This window comes from Lampetra fluviatilis, chromosome 23 (assembly GCF_964198595.1).
Source record: "Lampetra fluviatilis chromosome 23, kcLamFluv1.1, whole genome shotgun sequence".
Classification (NCBI taxonomy): Eukaryota; Metazoa; Chordata; class Hyperoartia; order Petromyzontiformes; family Petromyzontidae; genus Lampetra; species Lampetra fluviatilis.
In genome coordinates this window covers 7,040,672-7,053,788 of record NC_136297.1, presented here as the reverse complement: position 1 = coordinate 7,053,788, position 13,117 = coordinate 7,040,672, and the positions used below count along the sequence as shown (strand labels likewise).

Below are 13,117 nucleotides of genomic sequence, written 5' to 3'. Positions count from 1 at the left end.
AATCTGCCGATTGTACAAACCGTGGTGATCCCCGCCCCCCCACCGTGGGTATTTGCTGGGTGTAGGCAGAGGCTGTGGGGGAATTGGTTAGCAACACAATGGACTTGTAATCCAGAGGTCGCCGGGAAGAAGCGAGTAAGCAGATTTTTTTTTTAAGTGAACCCTTAAACGTTTACATGCGGTGCTTATTTGAGAACTATTTTGGCGAGGGTTTTCCAAAAATGCGGCTGCGTTGAGACAGGGCAGTAGGTGTTATCTAAGATTGCAACGTGTTGTTTCATCTCTCAAAGTGTACGTGAGAGAGAGTTTGTGTGTGCGTACGTGAGAGGGTGAGTGAGAGATAGTGTTGTGTGCGTGCATGTGTCAAGAGTCTTCACAGCTACAAAATTAGAGCGGCGGGGCAGTGGTTAGTGAAGTGTGCTACAAAAACGGCAACCTGGGTTCGATCCCCGGCCGCAGCTGACATCAGTGGCGAGTGATGCCAGGACAACCCCTGGGTCCTGCTCCCTTACATCAATTTGATTTTGAAATAATATTGCACATCCGATTAGCACGATTGGCTATGTACTGTGTGCATAGTTAAACATACATTCGCTAGTGCGATGTGTAAACATCAGCATTGGGAAGACAAAGGCAGCCAGGCTTGGTGATGTGTGTGTGTGTGAATGTCAGCCTTCATAGGTGCTCAATGATGGCACTTGCCCCAACAGATTTACGTAAGATGTACGGGGATGTATTTACACGTTTACCATGCACTGCCACCATGTACTCCAGCTTAACCTCGCCTGAAGTGGCCTGCTTTACCCCACGCTACCTTTCCTTTACCTTACCCTGCAGTACCTGGGCGGAGGTGAATCATTACACCCCCGAGGGATGTAATGATTCACCTCCACCCACACACATTTGGAAGAATTGTGTGTAGTGCCAACTGGTAGCATCCCCCCCCTGCCACTTGCCCTACCCCCCCAATCAATCTACACTGAGTAGCGTAGTGAAGCGGTCAAAACAACCTCTGTGGCCGACTCTGCTTGGGAAGTCCTTCATGCAGCAGCAGATGGACAAAGGGCTGTAAGTCAGTGTTAGCTGTTAGTATCCTGCCTTGCCCCACCAGGTAATACGGGATTATCCGGTACCATGACATGTAAAGGGTGCGGAGTGAAGGACGTCATTCGCCATACTTTCACATTCATCAAACAAAATAACAAATCCAGATCAGGCCCTCAGTATCGAGATGTTAACTACGTCGCCTGGTATACAGGAGGTCGTGGGTTCGATCCCGATCCTGACACCTGTATATTTGGAGTTTGCGTGTTCTCCTCGTGGTCGCGTGGATTTTTCTCGGTGTCCTCCGGTTTTTCGCTCCACATTTAGAAACATACGTTTAGAATATTTGGCTGCTATAAATTTACACATGATAAGCCACTTCGTTGGACTTTCACCTGTGGCCAGGTCGCTTCTGAAAAGGAGCGATAGAGCTCGGTGGGCCTTACCTGGTAAAATAAAAAATTGTTTAATAGTTTGAGACGGCCTCACAGGCTGTCGTTACAAGTGTTGTTCGTGACCGCCTATGAAAGCTGGCATAGTACCTCACCCAGCAGCTTTTGTCTCCCCACTAATGACATTCACACAGCACTAGATATTAATTTTAAGGCTGAGTGATGTTTTGTATAAACGCTACTTAGCCGGGAGCAGGAATCGCACTGGGGTAGCTGGGTACATGACTCAGTTCGCTCACCCACCCTACTACCGCTCCCGACCTTAGTCTTGACCCACACTCGCTCGGTCGCTCGCACAGTGAGTGGCAGAGCGTGTGCTGACACGCATTAGCAAAACAATCCGATATTACGTGGATACATTTGCAGTGCAGCCTGGTGACGTGGCAGAACCGACAAACCGAATAATCCCTTTTATTGTAATGTTTTTCTCGCCCTACCATGCGAGGACGCTCCCTTCCCTTGGGAACGCTTCTGATTTTGCGGTTGGTGGTGGCGGCTGAGTCAGCCTGCGTGCATGTGCGTGCGTGTGCGCGTGGGAGGGAGGCGCGGAGCTTTGGATGGATATTGGGCTTTGCGAGCGCGCACGTTCCATTCGCCTTGGGCATAGAGCCCACGAGGTGGAGACGCGGCACGGGCGTTGATGTGGCTGGCAGAGGAGCTGAGTGATCTCCCTCCGCAGATCCTTTCATGTCACCGTGCCGGAAAAAATAATTGCCTTGCTTGATGATACAGCGCAATCGGGTTTGGCTTCAGATAGCTTTGCTGCTGTGATGGCTGACGTGGCTGCCTCGACTGTCCCTCGGGCTTGTCGAAGGGCCTCAGCCTCTCCGAGAATGCCCTGGGGGACTCATTGGTGCTGCCCTGCCTTCCCCGGCTCTCCCTGCAGCTTATTGTTGCTGGATGCGCTGATCCCAGGTTGCTTCATCGCAGACGATGCCGTGCTGTCTTCTGTCTCCGACATTTCCCCCGCCGAGACCCATTTACCCCCGCCCCTTCTCTGTATTCTAATTTTATAAAGTGTCAAGAGACCAGATTGCATTTATGGTCAAACAGCCCCCGATTGCTGACACGGCGTGGGCAGGCCTTCATCCTGCGGTGTATTGACAAAGAGTCATCGATGTATGATTAATATTTCAACCTTTGTCTGAAATGCACGTCATTGCAATAGAATTCACTTTAGCCATTAACATTGTTGTCGTCTAAAATCTTGAATGAGCCCGCAACTCGGTATGCTGTGCACAATGGAATCGTGATAAAATAAAATTGTGACTCTGCGTTTAACAGGACCGGTACATTGAATCACAGTTGGGAGAGAATCTTTACTTGCTTGCTGTTACTGTACTGAACAAAGTGCTCCGTTTGCTGCATAGTGGACCTTAATGACCCGGTGATGTCAATGGTGGCAGTAGCCAATCGTATATCGGGGCGGGTGCCTCGCCTGGTATACAGGAGGTCGTAGGTTCTATCCCAACCCTTGACGCCTGCTGTATTTGGAGTTTGTGTGTTCTCCCCGTGGTCGTGTGGATTTTCTCCCGGGTCCTCCACTTTTTCCTTCCACATTTAGAGTATTTTGTTGCTATAAAATGTCCACGTGATAAGCCACTTCGTTGAGCTATCATTTGTGGCCAGGTCGCTTCTGGAAAAGAGCTGTATTGCTCAGTGAGTCTTACCTGGTAAGAGAAAAAGTGAATTTTGCACCTGCAAATTATAAATAAATAAATAATGGCTCGCATGACAGACGTTAGCAAGAATGCTAATTTAAGACACTTGCGCCATTGTTTCAACGACGACCTCTGTACCGCGAGTCCGGTGTATTCACCACTACACCCTGGCAAGCATCACTTCTGTCGCTCGGGGTTACCGTAACATGTGTTTTTCAATGGCTGTGTTGAATTCCTCGAGTCTTATTGCCACGGGGAACAACCCCCGTCTGGTTAACAGGGAAATTGCACCGGGATCACCAGTAAAGCAAAGAAAATCTTTCGAAGCAAGATACTAACACTAAAGTAAAAAAAGAAGGGGGAAAAAAAATCCCTTCTCACCTGGGTTCAAACGAGGGCAGAGAAGCAGGGGAAATAAAAAAAGAATGAATGTAAAGAGAGACAGTGTCACACACGCACACACAGACCAAAAAAAAAATCCCCTTAAGTTTAAAGTATAAAAAAACGTCGTGGAATTTAAACAATCCGGTGGCGTGGAGCTGTTCCGCGGCGTTTGATGTGGCGTGGCCATGCGTGCTCCCAAGAGCGCGAGCACCCGAGATGCTCGGAGAGATCCCCGGACTCGGCTCACACAGTCGCTCGTCCGCCACCGCCAAGTCTGATCAAACTCCACCAGAGACGGGGGCCCCCCCTCCCATTCAAGTCGACTTGTGCGTGTGTGCGTTCGTGTGTGTGTAGACAGCGGTGGTGTAGTGGTCAGCACGCTGCGCTACGAACCCGGTGACCCGAGTTCGATTCCCGCTCACGGCCAACACAGTGACGATTATCTGAACCGGTCATGGGCCTACCCTAGGTCGACTTGGCCTCAAACTGGCACGAGGTGTGGTGTGTAAACATCACCACTGGGAGACAAAGGCAGCTAGGCGTGGTGTTGGCCACCGACCCCCTCATGTGCCGTGCCCGCCTTCATAGGTGCTCGCTAACAGCACTTGCCCCAACAGTCTGTTCAGACTATACGGGGAATATTTGTCTTTGTACAGACACTATCAGGCAGACTGGTAGCACAGTCGGGAGCCCAGATGTTGCATCTGCCAGTCAACTCACTCCATTAACCCGTACAAAACACCTCCTACCGGCGAGCCTGACGCTTGACGGGATCTCAAAGCGGGACCTGGGCTGACATTTGGTAGTGAATGGCAGTTGTTATCATAGTTGTTTGCACCGCCGCGCTACAAACCCCGGTGGCCCGAGTTCGATTCCCGGCCACAACGAACATTGGTGTCGATTATCTTCGGCCTTCCTTAAGTCGACTCAACCCATGAATGAGTGCTATATGTGGTGTGGTGTGTAAACAGCAGCATTGGGCATGGTGGTGCCCCCCCCTCCCCACCCAATGTGCGGTGCTGGCTTGCATCGGTGCTTGCTATAACAGCACTTGTCGCTATTGTCTATTTAGGCTTTACGAACAACAACGCCTTTTGAACGTGCAGTAATGGCACTGCATCTTCTGAACGTGATCAATTATGCTCACCTGCTTCTGCGTAACTAATTTTTTGAAATTGTTATTCAATACAGCATTTATAGCAACTAAATTTGCCACTGCAATGCTGCTGTGTGTCCCTATCATGGAGGTGTCATCGAGTCCCCGTGGATCTCTTGGGTCTGTGTGAATCTCATGTCCATCCCCTCCCCCTGCCGCTGTGTGCTCGTGTGCGTTACAGATACGACTACAAGGAGATGCTCTACAACTCCACCTTCTGTCTCGTCCCGCGGGGCAGAAGACTCGGATCCTTCAGGTTCCTCGAGGCTCTGCAGGTAGGAGGAGGGACGGCGTCTGGCGCTCGCACTTTAACGTACACCCGTGCTCGCCGTCGCTCGTGCCCACCACGACTTTTGCCGTGACCCAGTCACCCAAAATTATTAACCCGATTCACGTCGGATCTCAGAAGCTAAGCAGGTTTTTGAGCCTGGTTAGTGCACGGGCGGTGACCTGGCCTAGCACAGCTTGTTGCAGAGATTTTCGGTTGGAATCCACCGGTTGTCCTGATTTAATATTGCGGGTGTATTAATCGTAAAAGTATGCCCCGTTTGTTTCATAGTGGACGTTAAAGATCCCGCGATGTCATTTGTAAGAGTTAGGACCATTGTGTGGCAGCATTATGGTCCAGATTTGATCAAATTTCAAAAGTTACCTGCAAAATTACTCAATTGTAAATTGCATCGCAATCATCGCCCACTTTGAAAACTTGGTAGGATCCTCCTGAAAGAGAGTCATGAGACTTGGTGAAGCTTTCCTGGGTCGACAAGGAGAAATAAAACAAAGAAACGTGGATGGGTTCCCTCTGGGCAGGCCAGATGTTTTGGGCGTTTGGCTTCGAGGTGTAGCCTGGAGATAGCAGTGTTGGGAGTCAGTCTCACGTAAGCGTGGTGGGTTTTCTTCGTGTACTGGTTTCCTCCCCCATTCCAAATTCTCATTTTCTCATTGGTGGAATTGGCCAAACATCTCCCAAGCATTCCAGTACAGGACCCTCCTGAAAGAGTGTCTTGAGACTCTTGAGGATTTGCACGGTATATAATTTTCATAATTATTATTTTCACGCCCATGTTTGTGGCCATAAGCTTTCCATGTTGCCGGTGTGCTGTAAAAGTGAGGTGTGTGTGCACGCGCCTGTGTGCCTCTTGTATCTTTGTGCCACACCCTTGGTTGCCATGCGTCTTAACGCCTGCCCGACTTGTTATGTCTATTCTGGGGGTGATCCGTGTCTGCCTTGTGTTTGGTCTGCCTTCGTGTCTCACGTCAGAGCCGAGTCTGATTCGTGTGTCTGACTCATGCCTGGTCTATGTCCGTGACCCGTGTCAGATCTGTGTCAGACCCGTGTGTGACCCGTGTTTGACCCGTTTCCACGTCGCGTGCGTGTGCTTGAGGTAGGGTCGCGGTTAGTGCACTGCGTTACGAACCCGGCAACCCGAGTTCAATTCCCGCTCACGGCGAACACCAGTGACAATTATCTAAACTTGTCCTGGGCCTCCCCTAGGTCGACTCGGCCTGAATTGAATACCTGGTTCGGTGTGTAAATATTGCCACTGGGGAGACGAGGTGCTTGGCCACCCACACCCCTTCGTGTGCCGTGTCGGCCTTCATTGGTGCTCGCTTTCAGCACTTGCCCCAACAGTCTGTTCAGTATTAAGGCTATATGGGGGATCTTTGTCTTGTGCGCGTGTGTGCGCAGGCGGCGTGTGTGCCTGTGCTGCTCAGTAACGGCTGGGCCCTGCCTTTCTCGGAGGTCATCGACTGGAACAAAGCGGCCGTCATCGGAGACGAGAGGCTGCTCCTCCAGGTGAGCCCAGCGCTGTAACCCAAATTATTTATCGTTTTTAAATCTTATTAAATACTTTCATTGTCTTTTTCCCCAGCTGTATGCCGGTTGTGCTGTAACTTGGCTTCCAACTTTTAATATTGCATTTCAGATTTACATACCAAATAAAAAAGACCTCTCTCACCCCAACACTCGCTCACCATTACACTCGCTCACCCCAACACTCGCTCACCATTATTTTCTCACCCCAACACTCGTTCACCCCAACACTCGCTCATCCCAGCACTCGCACGCCCTAATACTTCCCCGCCCCAATGCTCGCTCACCAAAGCACTCACTCGACTTAACACTCGTAAACCCTGCTGAATGCTCACTCGATCCTCGCTGTAACACTCACTATCAAAATCTCTTATGGAAGGGGGTGGGGGAGGCGTGTAATGTTTACACTGCCGTACGAAGCGCATTGTGTGTATTGTGCCCTAAGCTGTCATGAACAGAATGTCGCGTTCATCTCCTACACGTGCCGTGATGGGTACTGCTAGATCTGACCATGTCCATCCAGTGCTCGCCGAGCTGAATTGGTTTTTGGTTGCTGAACAAATACATTTTAAGGTCAGAGTCATTACACAAATGAACCACAATACTTTGCTCATCTTGTCAAGGAGCATATAAACCATCATGCAAATTCAGGTCATCTTCGCAGTGGCTTTTGGCTAAGCCATCGAACAAAGATGGTCACTGCATCGCGCACTTTCAGATGTGCTTCTGCGGCCATCTGGAGCGCTCTTCCGATATTAGGAATCCACTGGAGCTATGCACTTTTAAATCATCTCGATTGTGTTTACTTTGTTGTCCTTCCCCCGCACCTCCGGTTAGCATTGTTGGCTGCGTGCTGTGCGAAAGAAGTTCAATATACATACATGAGGTTAAGTTTGAACTGCATGTAATGTATTCATTAATTAGAGCATATTGCCACCGAGGCCAGTCGCTTGCTCACTCGCTTGGCGTCAGCGCTTTAAGGCCAGCAAGGAAATATTGTGACCCCCTATCGCCAACCCCGAATGCTGACCCTGAACTCCACATGTCCGTGTATCCCAGATCCCGTCGACAGTGCGGTGGCTCGATCACGACCGCGTGCTTGCCATGAGGCAGCAGACGCAGCTCCTGTGGAACGCGTACTTCTCTTCCATCGACAAGATTGTGCACACCACGCTCGAGGTGAGCCCTGCTCGCTTGCTCGCTCGCTCGATCACGAGCTCGCCCTCTTACTTGCTCATTAACTTACCCATTCTCTCACTCATTTACCTGCTCGCTAACTTTCTCGCTCGCTCGTTCACGGCCGGACGCGTCTTTTTCGGCCACACTATAATTTTGTGTGCCGCACGAGTCTGAGCAGTCCCTCGTCCAACAGCGCTTTGCCACAACAGTCTGCGCAGGCTGCACATACGGAGGGTTAAACTTTGTCGTCGTGTGCGCGTGCCTGCCAGATTGTGCGGGAGCGTGTGGCCGGAGTGGCAGTGCGCCCGGCGCTTGTGTGGAACCACCCACCCGGCGGTCTCCACGTGCTGCCCGGCTTCTCGTCCGCCCTGGCGCACTACCCCTTCTACCACGCCTACCTGGGTGAGTGCCAGAGAGGGTGGCTCGCATCCCGGGGGAAACAAGATCCTAGCTGAACCATTCGCGAGGTGCAGAGGCTGGGGTTTCATGAGTAATGATGTGTGTGTGTGTATCTGCGTAGTGGGGGAGAGTGGGGAGCGGTAGTACTGTATAGTGGTTAGCGCGCTGCACTCCGGACCTGGCGACCCAGGTTCGATTCCCGCTTACAGCACACACCAGTGACGATTATCTGAACCGGTCCTGGGCCTCCCCTAGGTCGACTCAGCCTCAAATGAGTACCTGGTGCGGTGTGTAAACATCGCCACTAGGGAGACAAAGGCGGTCGGGCGTGGTGCTGGCCACCCACCCCCTCGTGTACCGTTCCGGCCTTCATAGGTGCTCGCTAACAGCACTTGCCCCTGCAGTCTGTTAAGGCTATACGGGGGATCTTTATCTTTAGTGGGGGAGAGCTAGTGTAGTGGTTAGCACACGGCACATCGAACCTGGCAACCCAAGTTCAATTTCCGCTTAGAACCAATAACAGTTATGAATATCTGAACTGGTCCTGGGCCTCCCCTTAGGTTGACTCACCCTTAATTGAGCACTTGATGTGATGTGTAATCATCAGCACTGGGGGGACATAGGCAGTCTGGCGTGGTGTTGGCCAACCACCCCCTTGTGACAGGCCAGCCTGTATAGCTGCACCTTCCCCAACAGCCTGTTAAAGGCAATATGTGGGATCTTTGTGCATTTGTGTGTGTGTGTTTCAAGTGTTTTGTGTTTCATCTGTTTGTCGTGTGTGTTTTGTGTGGTTTTGTGCATATGTTACTTGCCCGTGCGTGCCTTCATGCTCCGTTGCACGTGTGTGCGTGTGCGTATGTTGTGTGTGTTATGCGTCGTGTGTTCCCGTCACTCACTTTCATATCCGCGCCCAGGCCAGAGCCCCGAGGCCAAGTTCACCGCCGTGATCCACGCCACTTCGCCACTCCTCGTGCAGTCGCAGCCGATCATCAAGCTCATCCAGGCGGTCGGCAAGTCCAAGTTCTGTGCCCAGGTGAGTCTCGGGCAAGTCGTGTGGCAAATCCGGTAGTTTCGCTCCTGGCCACATGCGGGGGTGGGGGGCAGAGTTCTCAGCCAACGCAGTTAGAAATGCCCAACGTTTCCCATGATCCCCAGGGATTGGGATTAATTATATTAATTATCAGTTCTCAAACACCAGTCTTCGTTTCTGTCCACAGTCCAGGTTTTAAATGTTTAAAGGAAAAAAAGCGGAGGTCAGGGTCGGGCTCGATCCCACGACCTCCTGCATACCAGGTGAGGTAGTTATCATCTCGCCACTGTGGCGCTTGACCATGCTACACTGTGCTGGTCAGTGGGTGTGGGTCGGTTAAGGTGATGGAGCAACCAGGACCAGCTCGGATATCACTCGCTCCTGATGATAGTCATCGGCCAGGTTCCCGGTTTCATCGTGCAGTGTGTGAACCAGCTCTCTGCTAGGGTCACACACAGTGTTGGGTGATCACTGGCTGACGTGTTTTTCACTGTGTGCAGGTGCTCGTCCTGTGGAACTGCGATCGTCCACCACCCGCAAGGAGCCTCTGGCCAGTGCTACCCGTGCCTCTCATCATCTCAGAGCCAGTCGCGAAGGTACGGAGTGTCCACGCATTGGCATGTGCTGCATCGGCGCATGTCAACACACGTGCGGGACGTGTATTTCCCAAACGGTGGCAATTTTGCCGCGTGTTGCAGAGGTTCGCGGTTTAAGCCCGGCCGTACACCCTGGATAATACTTGTATACTTCACTTTTTTTATTAAGTGACTTGCTTAGCTTTCCTATTCTTTGCACACCTATCTGTTTTTGTATTGTCTGTTGTTGTAAATTTTTGACCCACCCTTAATGGGACATCTGTGAAGAAGAGCTTCATAGCTCATCCGAATTCTTCCAGTCTAAATAAGGATTCTGATTATGAATACCGGCGGGTGACGTTATTCTAAAAACTAGAAGATACATGTGGCTGGCATCTCCTTCGAAATTTGCAAAATTTCCCACAAATACGGTAAATACCACACGGTAACATTGCCGACTTGCAGACCATACCCCACCACGGTGGAGGGATGTTAACCACCTCGCCCGGTATACAGGAGGTTGTGGGTTCAATCCCAACTATGATGATGCCTGATATATTTGGAGTTTGCATGTTTTCCCAGTGGTTGTGTGTATTTTTCTCCGGATTCTACTCCCTCCACATTTAAAAACGGCGTCCGTCTTGATAAGCCACTTTGTTGAGCTATCATTTGTGGCCTGGTCACTTCTGAAAAAGAGTTACATAGCTCAGTATCTGGAAAAATCAAAATTGTTGAGTTTAGTTTTAGTTTATTTGTGAAAAACAGGCCCTTCGTGATAGCCTTGTGCTGTAGGAACGATGCGAATACCAAAATTCAACTTATTAGATTTGTCTTTTCGTTACGAACCTGCGCGTGCGCTCACGTGTACGTGGTGTCCCTTGTCGCCACTTGCAGACGATCAGCAGCCGCTTTGTGCCGCACGAGGCCGTGACGACAGACGCCGTCCTGAGCCTCGACGAGGACACGGTGCTGTCTACGGACGAGGTGAGCGCGAGTGTGCGCGGGACGCACCGACGAGGTGTCTAACCGGTTGCACAGACGTATGCGATCGAGATGGACTCTGCCACGGTCTCGTGGTGAACGCACTGGACTCCCCCACCACCACCCTACCCCCCACCGCTTCTGTCCATCGTTCCTCCAGCGGGATACCCCCCCCCCCCCCTCGCGCCAGCAGTAGAATAAGCACGCCATTTCAGTGCTCCACCTTTGCCTTCAGCTTTTATAAAACACTGCCCAGAATACACACAAACTCACAGCTAAGCGAAGTTGGATGGGTGGCCACCGTGTATAAAACAGGCATCATAGGCTCGCTTTGGGGCCACGTGGTGGTCCACAGCTCCAATTATCACGGTTGGCTGCATACGGTGCGAAAGAAGTTCAACATGTGTACAGTACATGCGTGGTGGGCAGTGCGAGACGGTGCAGCAAAATCAATTGTTGCACTGTTCCTGCAACCTCTCGCCTCTGTCCATCCACCCAAATGGTTATAATACACCAAACGGTGATGAACCTTCGAGTTGGCTAAACAGCGTTCGATCCTAACATTTCTGTGTGTGTGCACGCGTGCTTTGCGCAGGTGGACTTTGCGTTTGTAGTGTGGCAGAGTTTCCCGGAGCGGATCGTGGGATACCCGGCCCGGAGCCACCTGTGGGACAGCAGCAAGAGCCGCTGGGGCTACACGTCCAAGTGGACAAACCACTACTCCATGGTGCTAACGGGAGCCGCGTTCTACCACCGGTGAGAGCTGTCGTACACTACTAACATGGACACGTGCAGTGAATGCTGTACCTTTCATTAGTTTATTTAAATTATTTGGCTGCGATAAATTTCCACTTGATAAGCCACTTTATTGCGCTACAATTTGTGGCCGGGTCGCTCTGAACAAGAAGCTAAAAGCTCAGAGGGCTTTACCTGGTCAAATAAAATAGTTTAGTTTTAGACGGTCACTGCAATGCACGCTGTCAGATGTACTTCTGCGGAATGCTCTTCTCTTCTGATATTAAGGAGCCACTGGAGCTATGCAGTTTTAAATCTAGATTGACAACTCATTTCTTTAATTTAGTCTGTTGTCCTCCCCCCGCAGCTCTGATTAGCATGATTGGCTATGTACAGTGCGAAAGAAGTTCTACATACATAACGACACATTCATATATTTACGCGATCTAACCCAAAAACCTCTATTATGGATACATACAAACACTAACCCTCAACCTAACAGTGGTCCTAGCCCCCTAACCCCAACACCGTGTCCCCCACCCCTTCTCCCGCACCGCAGATACTACAACTACCTATACACGCACGCGCTGCCGGCATCGCTGCGGGACATGGTGGACTCGCTGTCCAACTGCGAGGACATCCTCATGAACTTCCTCGTGTCGGACGTCATAAAGATGCCACCCATCAAGGTCACACAGAAGAAGCAATACAAGGAGGCCATGATGCAGGTGCGGTGCTGCTGCTGCTGCTGCTGTGCCACATGCTTGTGACGGTGGTCCTGGGTGTTGGGCTTGTTGATGCAGCTGCTGTTGGTGGTGGTGCTGATCGTGGGAGTGATGGTGGTGCAATTGCTGGTGGTGATACTCATGGTGATTCTCGTGGTGGTGGTGGTGCTGGTGTAGACATACCTTTGATTGTATTGGTGGTATTACTGGTGGTGTAGACGTCCCTTTGATTGTATTGGTGGTATTACTGGTGGTGTAGACGTCCCTTTGATTGTATTGGTGGTATTACTGGTGGTGTAGACATACCTATGATTGCATTGGTGGTATTACTGGTGGCACGTACATACCTGTGGTTGTTGGCAGTTTTGTTGGCATGTACGTGTTCACGACAGCATGCGGCTGGGCAGATCATGATGATTTTCGTTCGCTTTCCCCACCCGTAGGGCTCAAAACTGTCACGCTGGGCCGACCCAGACCACTTCGCTCAGCGGCAGAGCTGCATGAACGCGTTCGCCACGTGGTTCGGCACCATGCCGCTGCAGCACACGCAGAGCCGCATGGACCCACTGCTCTTCAAGGATCAGGTCTCTATCCTGCGCAAGAAATACCGCGACGTCGAGCGCCTCTGAGCCCCCCACACCACCACCTCCAGGCTCTCTCGCTGGCTCAGTCTCGCTTGCCGGCTGGCACCGAGGATAGCTCGCGGGTGCACAGAGTCTCGTTCACTGGCTGGCTCAGTGGAAGGCTCGCTGGCTGGCTCCGCTAGCTGGCTCGGTGGCTGGCTCGGTGGCATGTCGTCTCTCACATGCTGGCTGGCTCAGTGGCTCGTTGCTTCGGCTCGGTGGTTATTCTGCGCGCCCGTTGGGCCCTTGTGGTGCGGAGTCTCCGTATCGGAGAAGCCGCTCCTGATCCGAGGAGGAACGGGAGGTTGGAAGCTGCAGACTATAGACAAAAAGGACTATGGCTGACCTCCCAACATA

The 13,117-nt window shown here is 51.4% G+C and overlaps 1 protein-coding gene across 1 annotated transcript in view; it reads left to right on the top strand.

The window, feature by feature from the left end:
* LOC144940677 (exostosin-1a-like) overlaps nt 1-12,889 on the top strand; it is a 37,737-nt gene extending 24,848 nt beyond the window's left edge. Inside the window, exons 2-11 of the mRNA XM_078866974.1 lie at nt 4,879-4,972; nt 6,388-6,495; nt 7,573-7,692; nt 7,962-8,094; nt 9,006-9,124; nt 9,622-9,717; nt 10,591-10,680; nt 11,273-11,433; nt 11,972-12,140; nt 12,581-12,889. Of these exons, the coding sequence (XP_078723100.1) occupies nt 4,879-4,972; nt 6,388-6,495; nt 7,573-7,692; nt 7,962-8,094; nt 9,006-9,124; nt 9,622-9,717; nt 10,591-10,680; nt 11,273-11,433; nt 11,972-12,140; nt 12,581-12,766 (1,276 nt within the window). The 3' untranslated portion in view covers nt 12,767-12,889. The remainder of the gene's footprint in view (nt 1-4,878; nt 4,973-6,387; nt 6,496-7,572; nt 7,693-7,961; nt 8,095-9,005; nt 9,125-9,621; nt 9,718-10,590; nt 10,681-11,272; nt 11,434-11,971; nt 12,141-12,580) is intronic.
* The last annotated feature ends 228 nt before the right edge of the window (nt 12,890-13,117 follow it).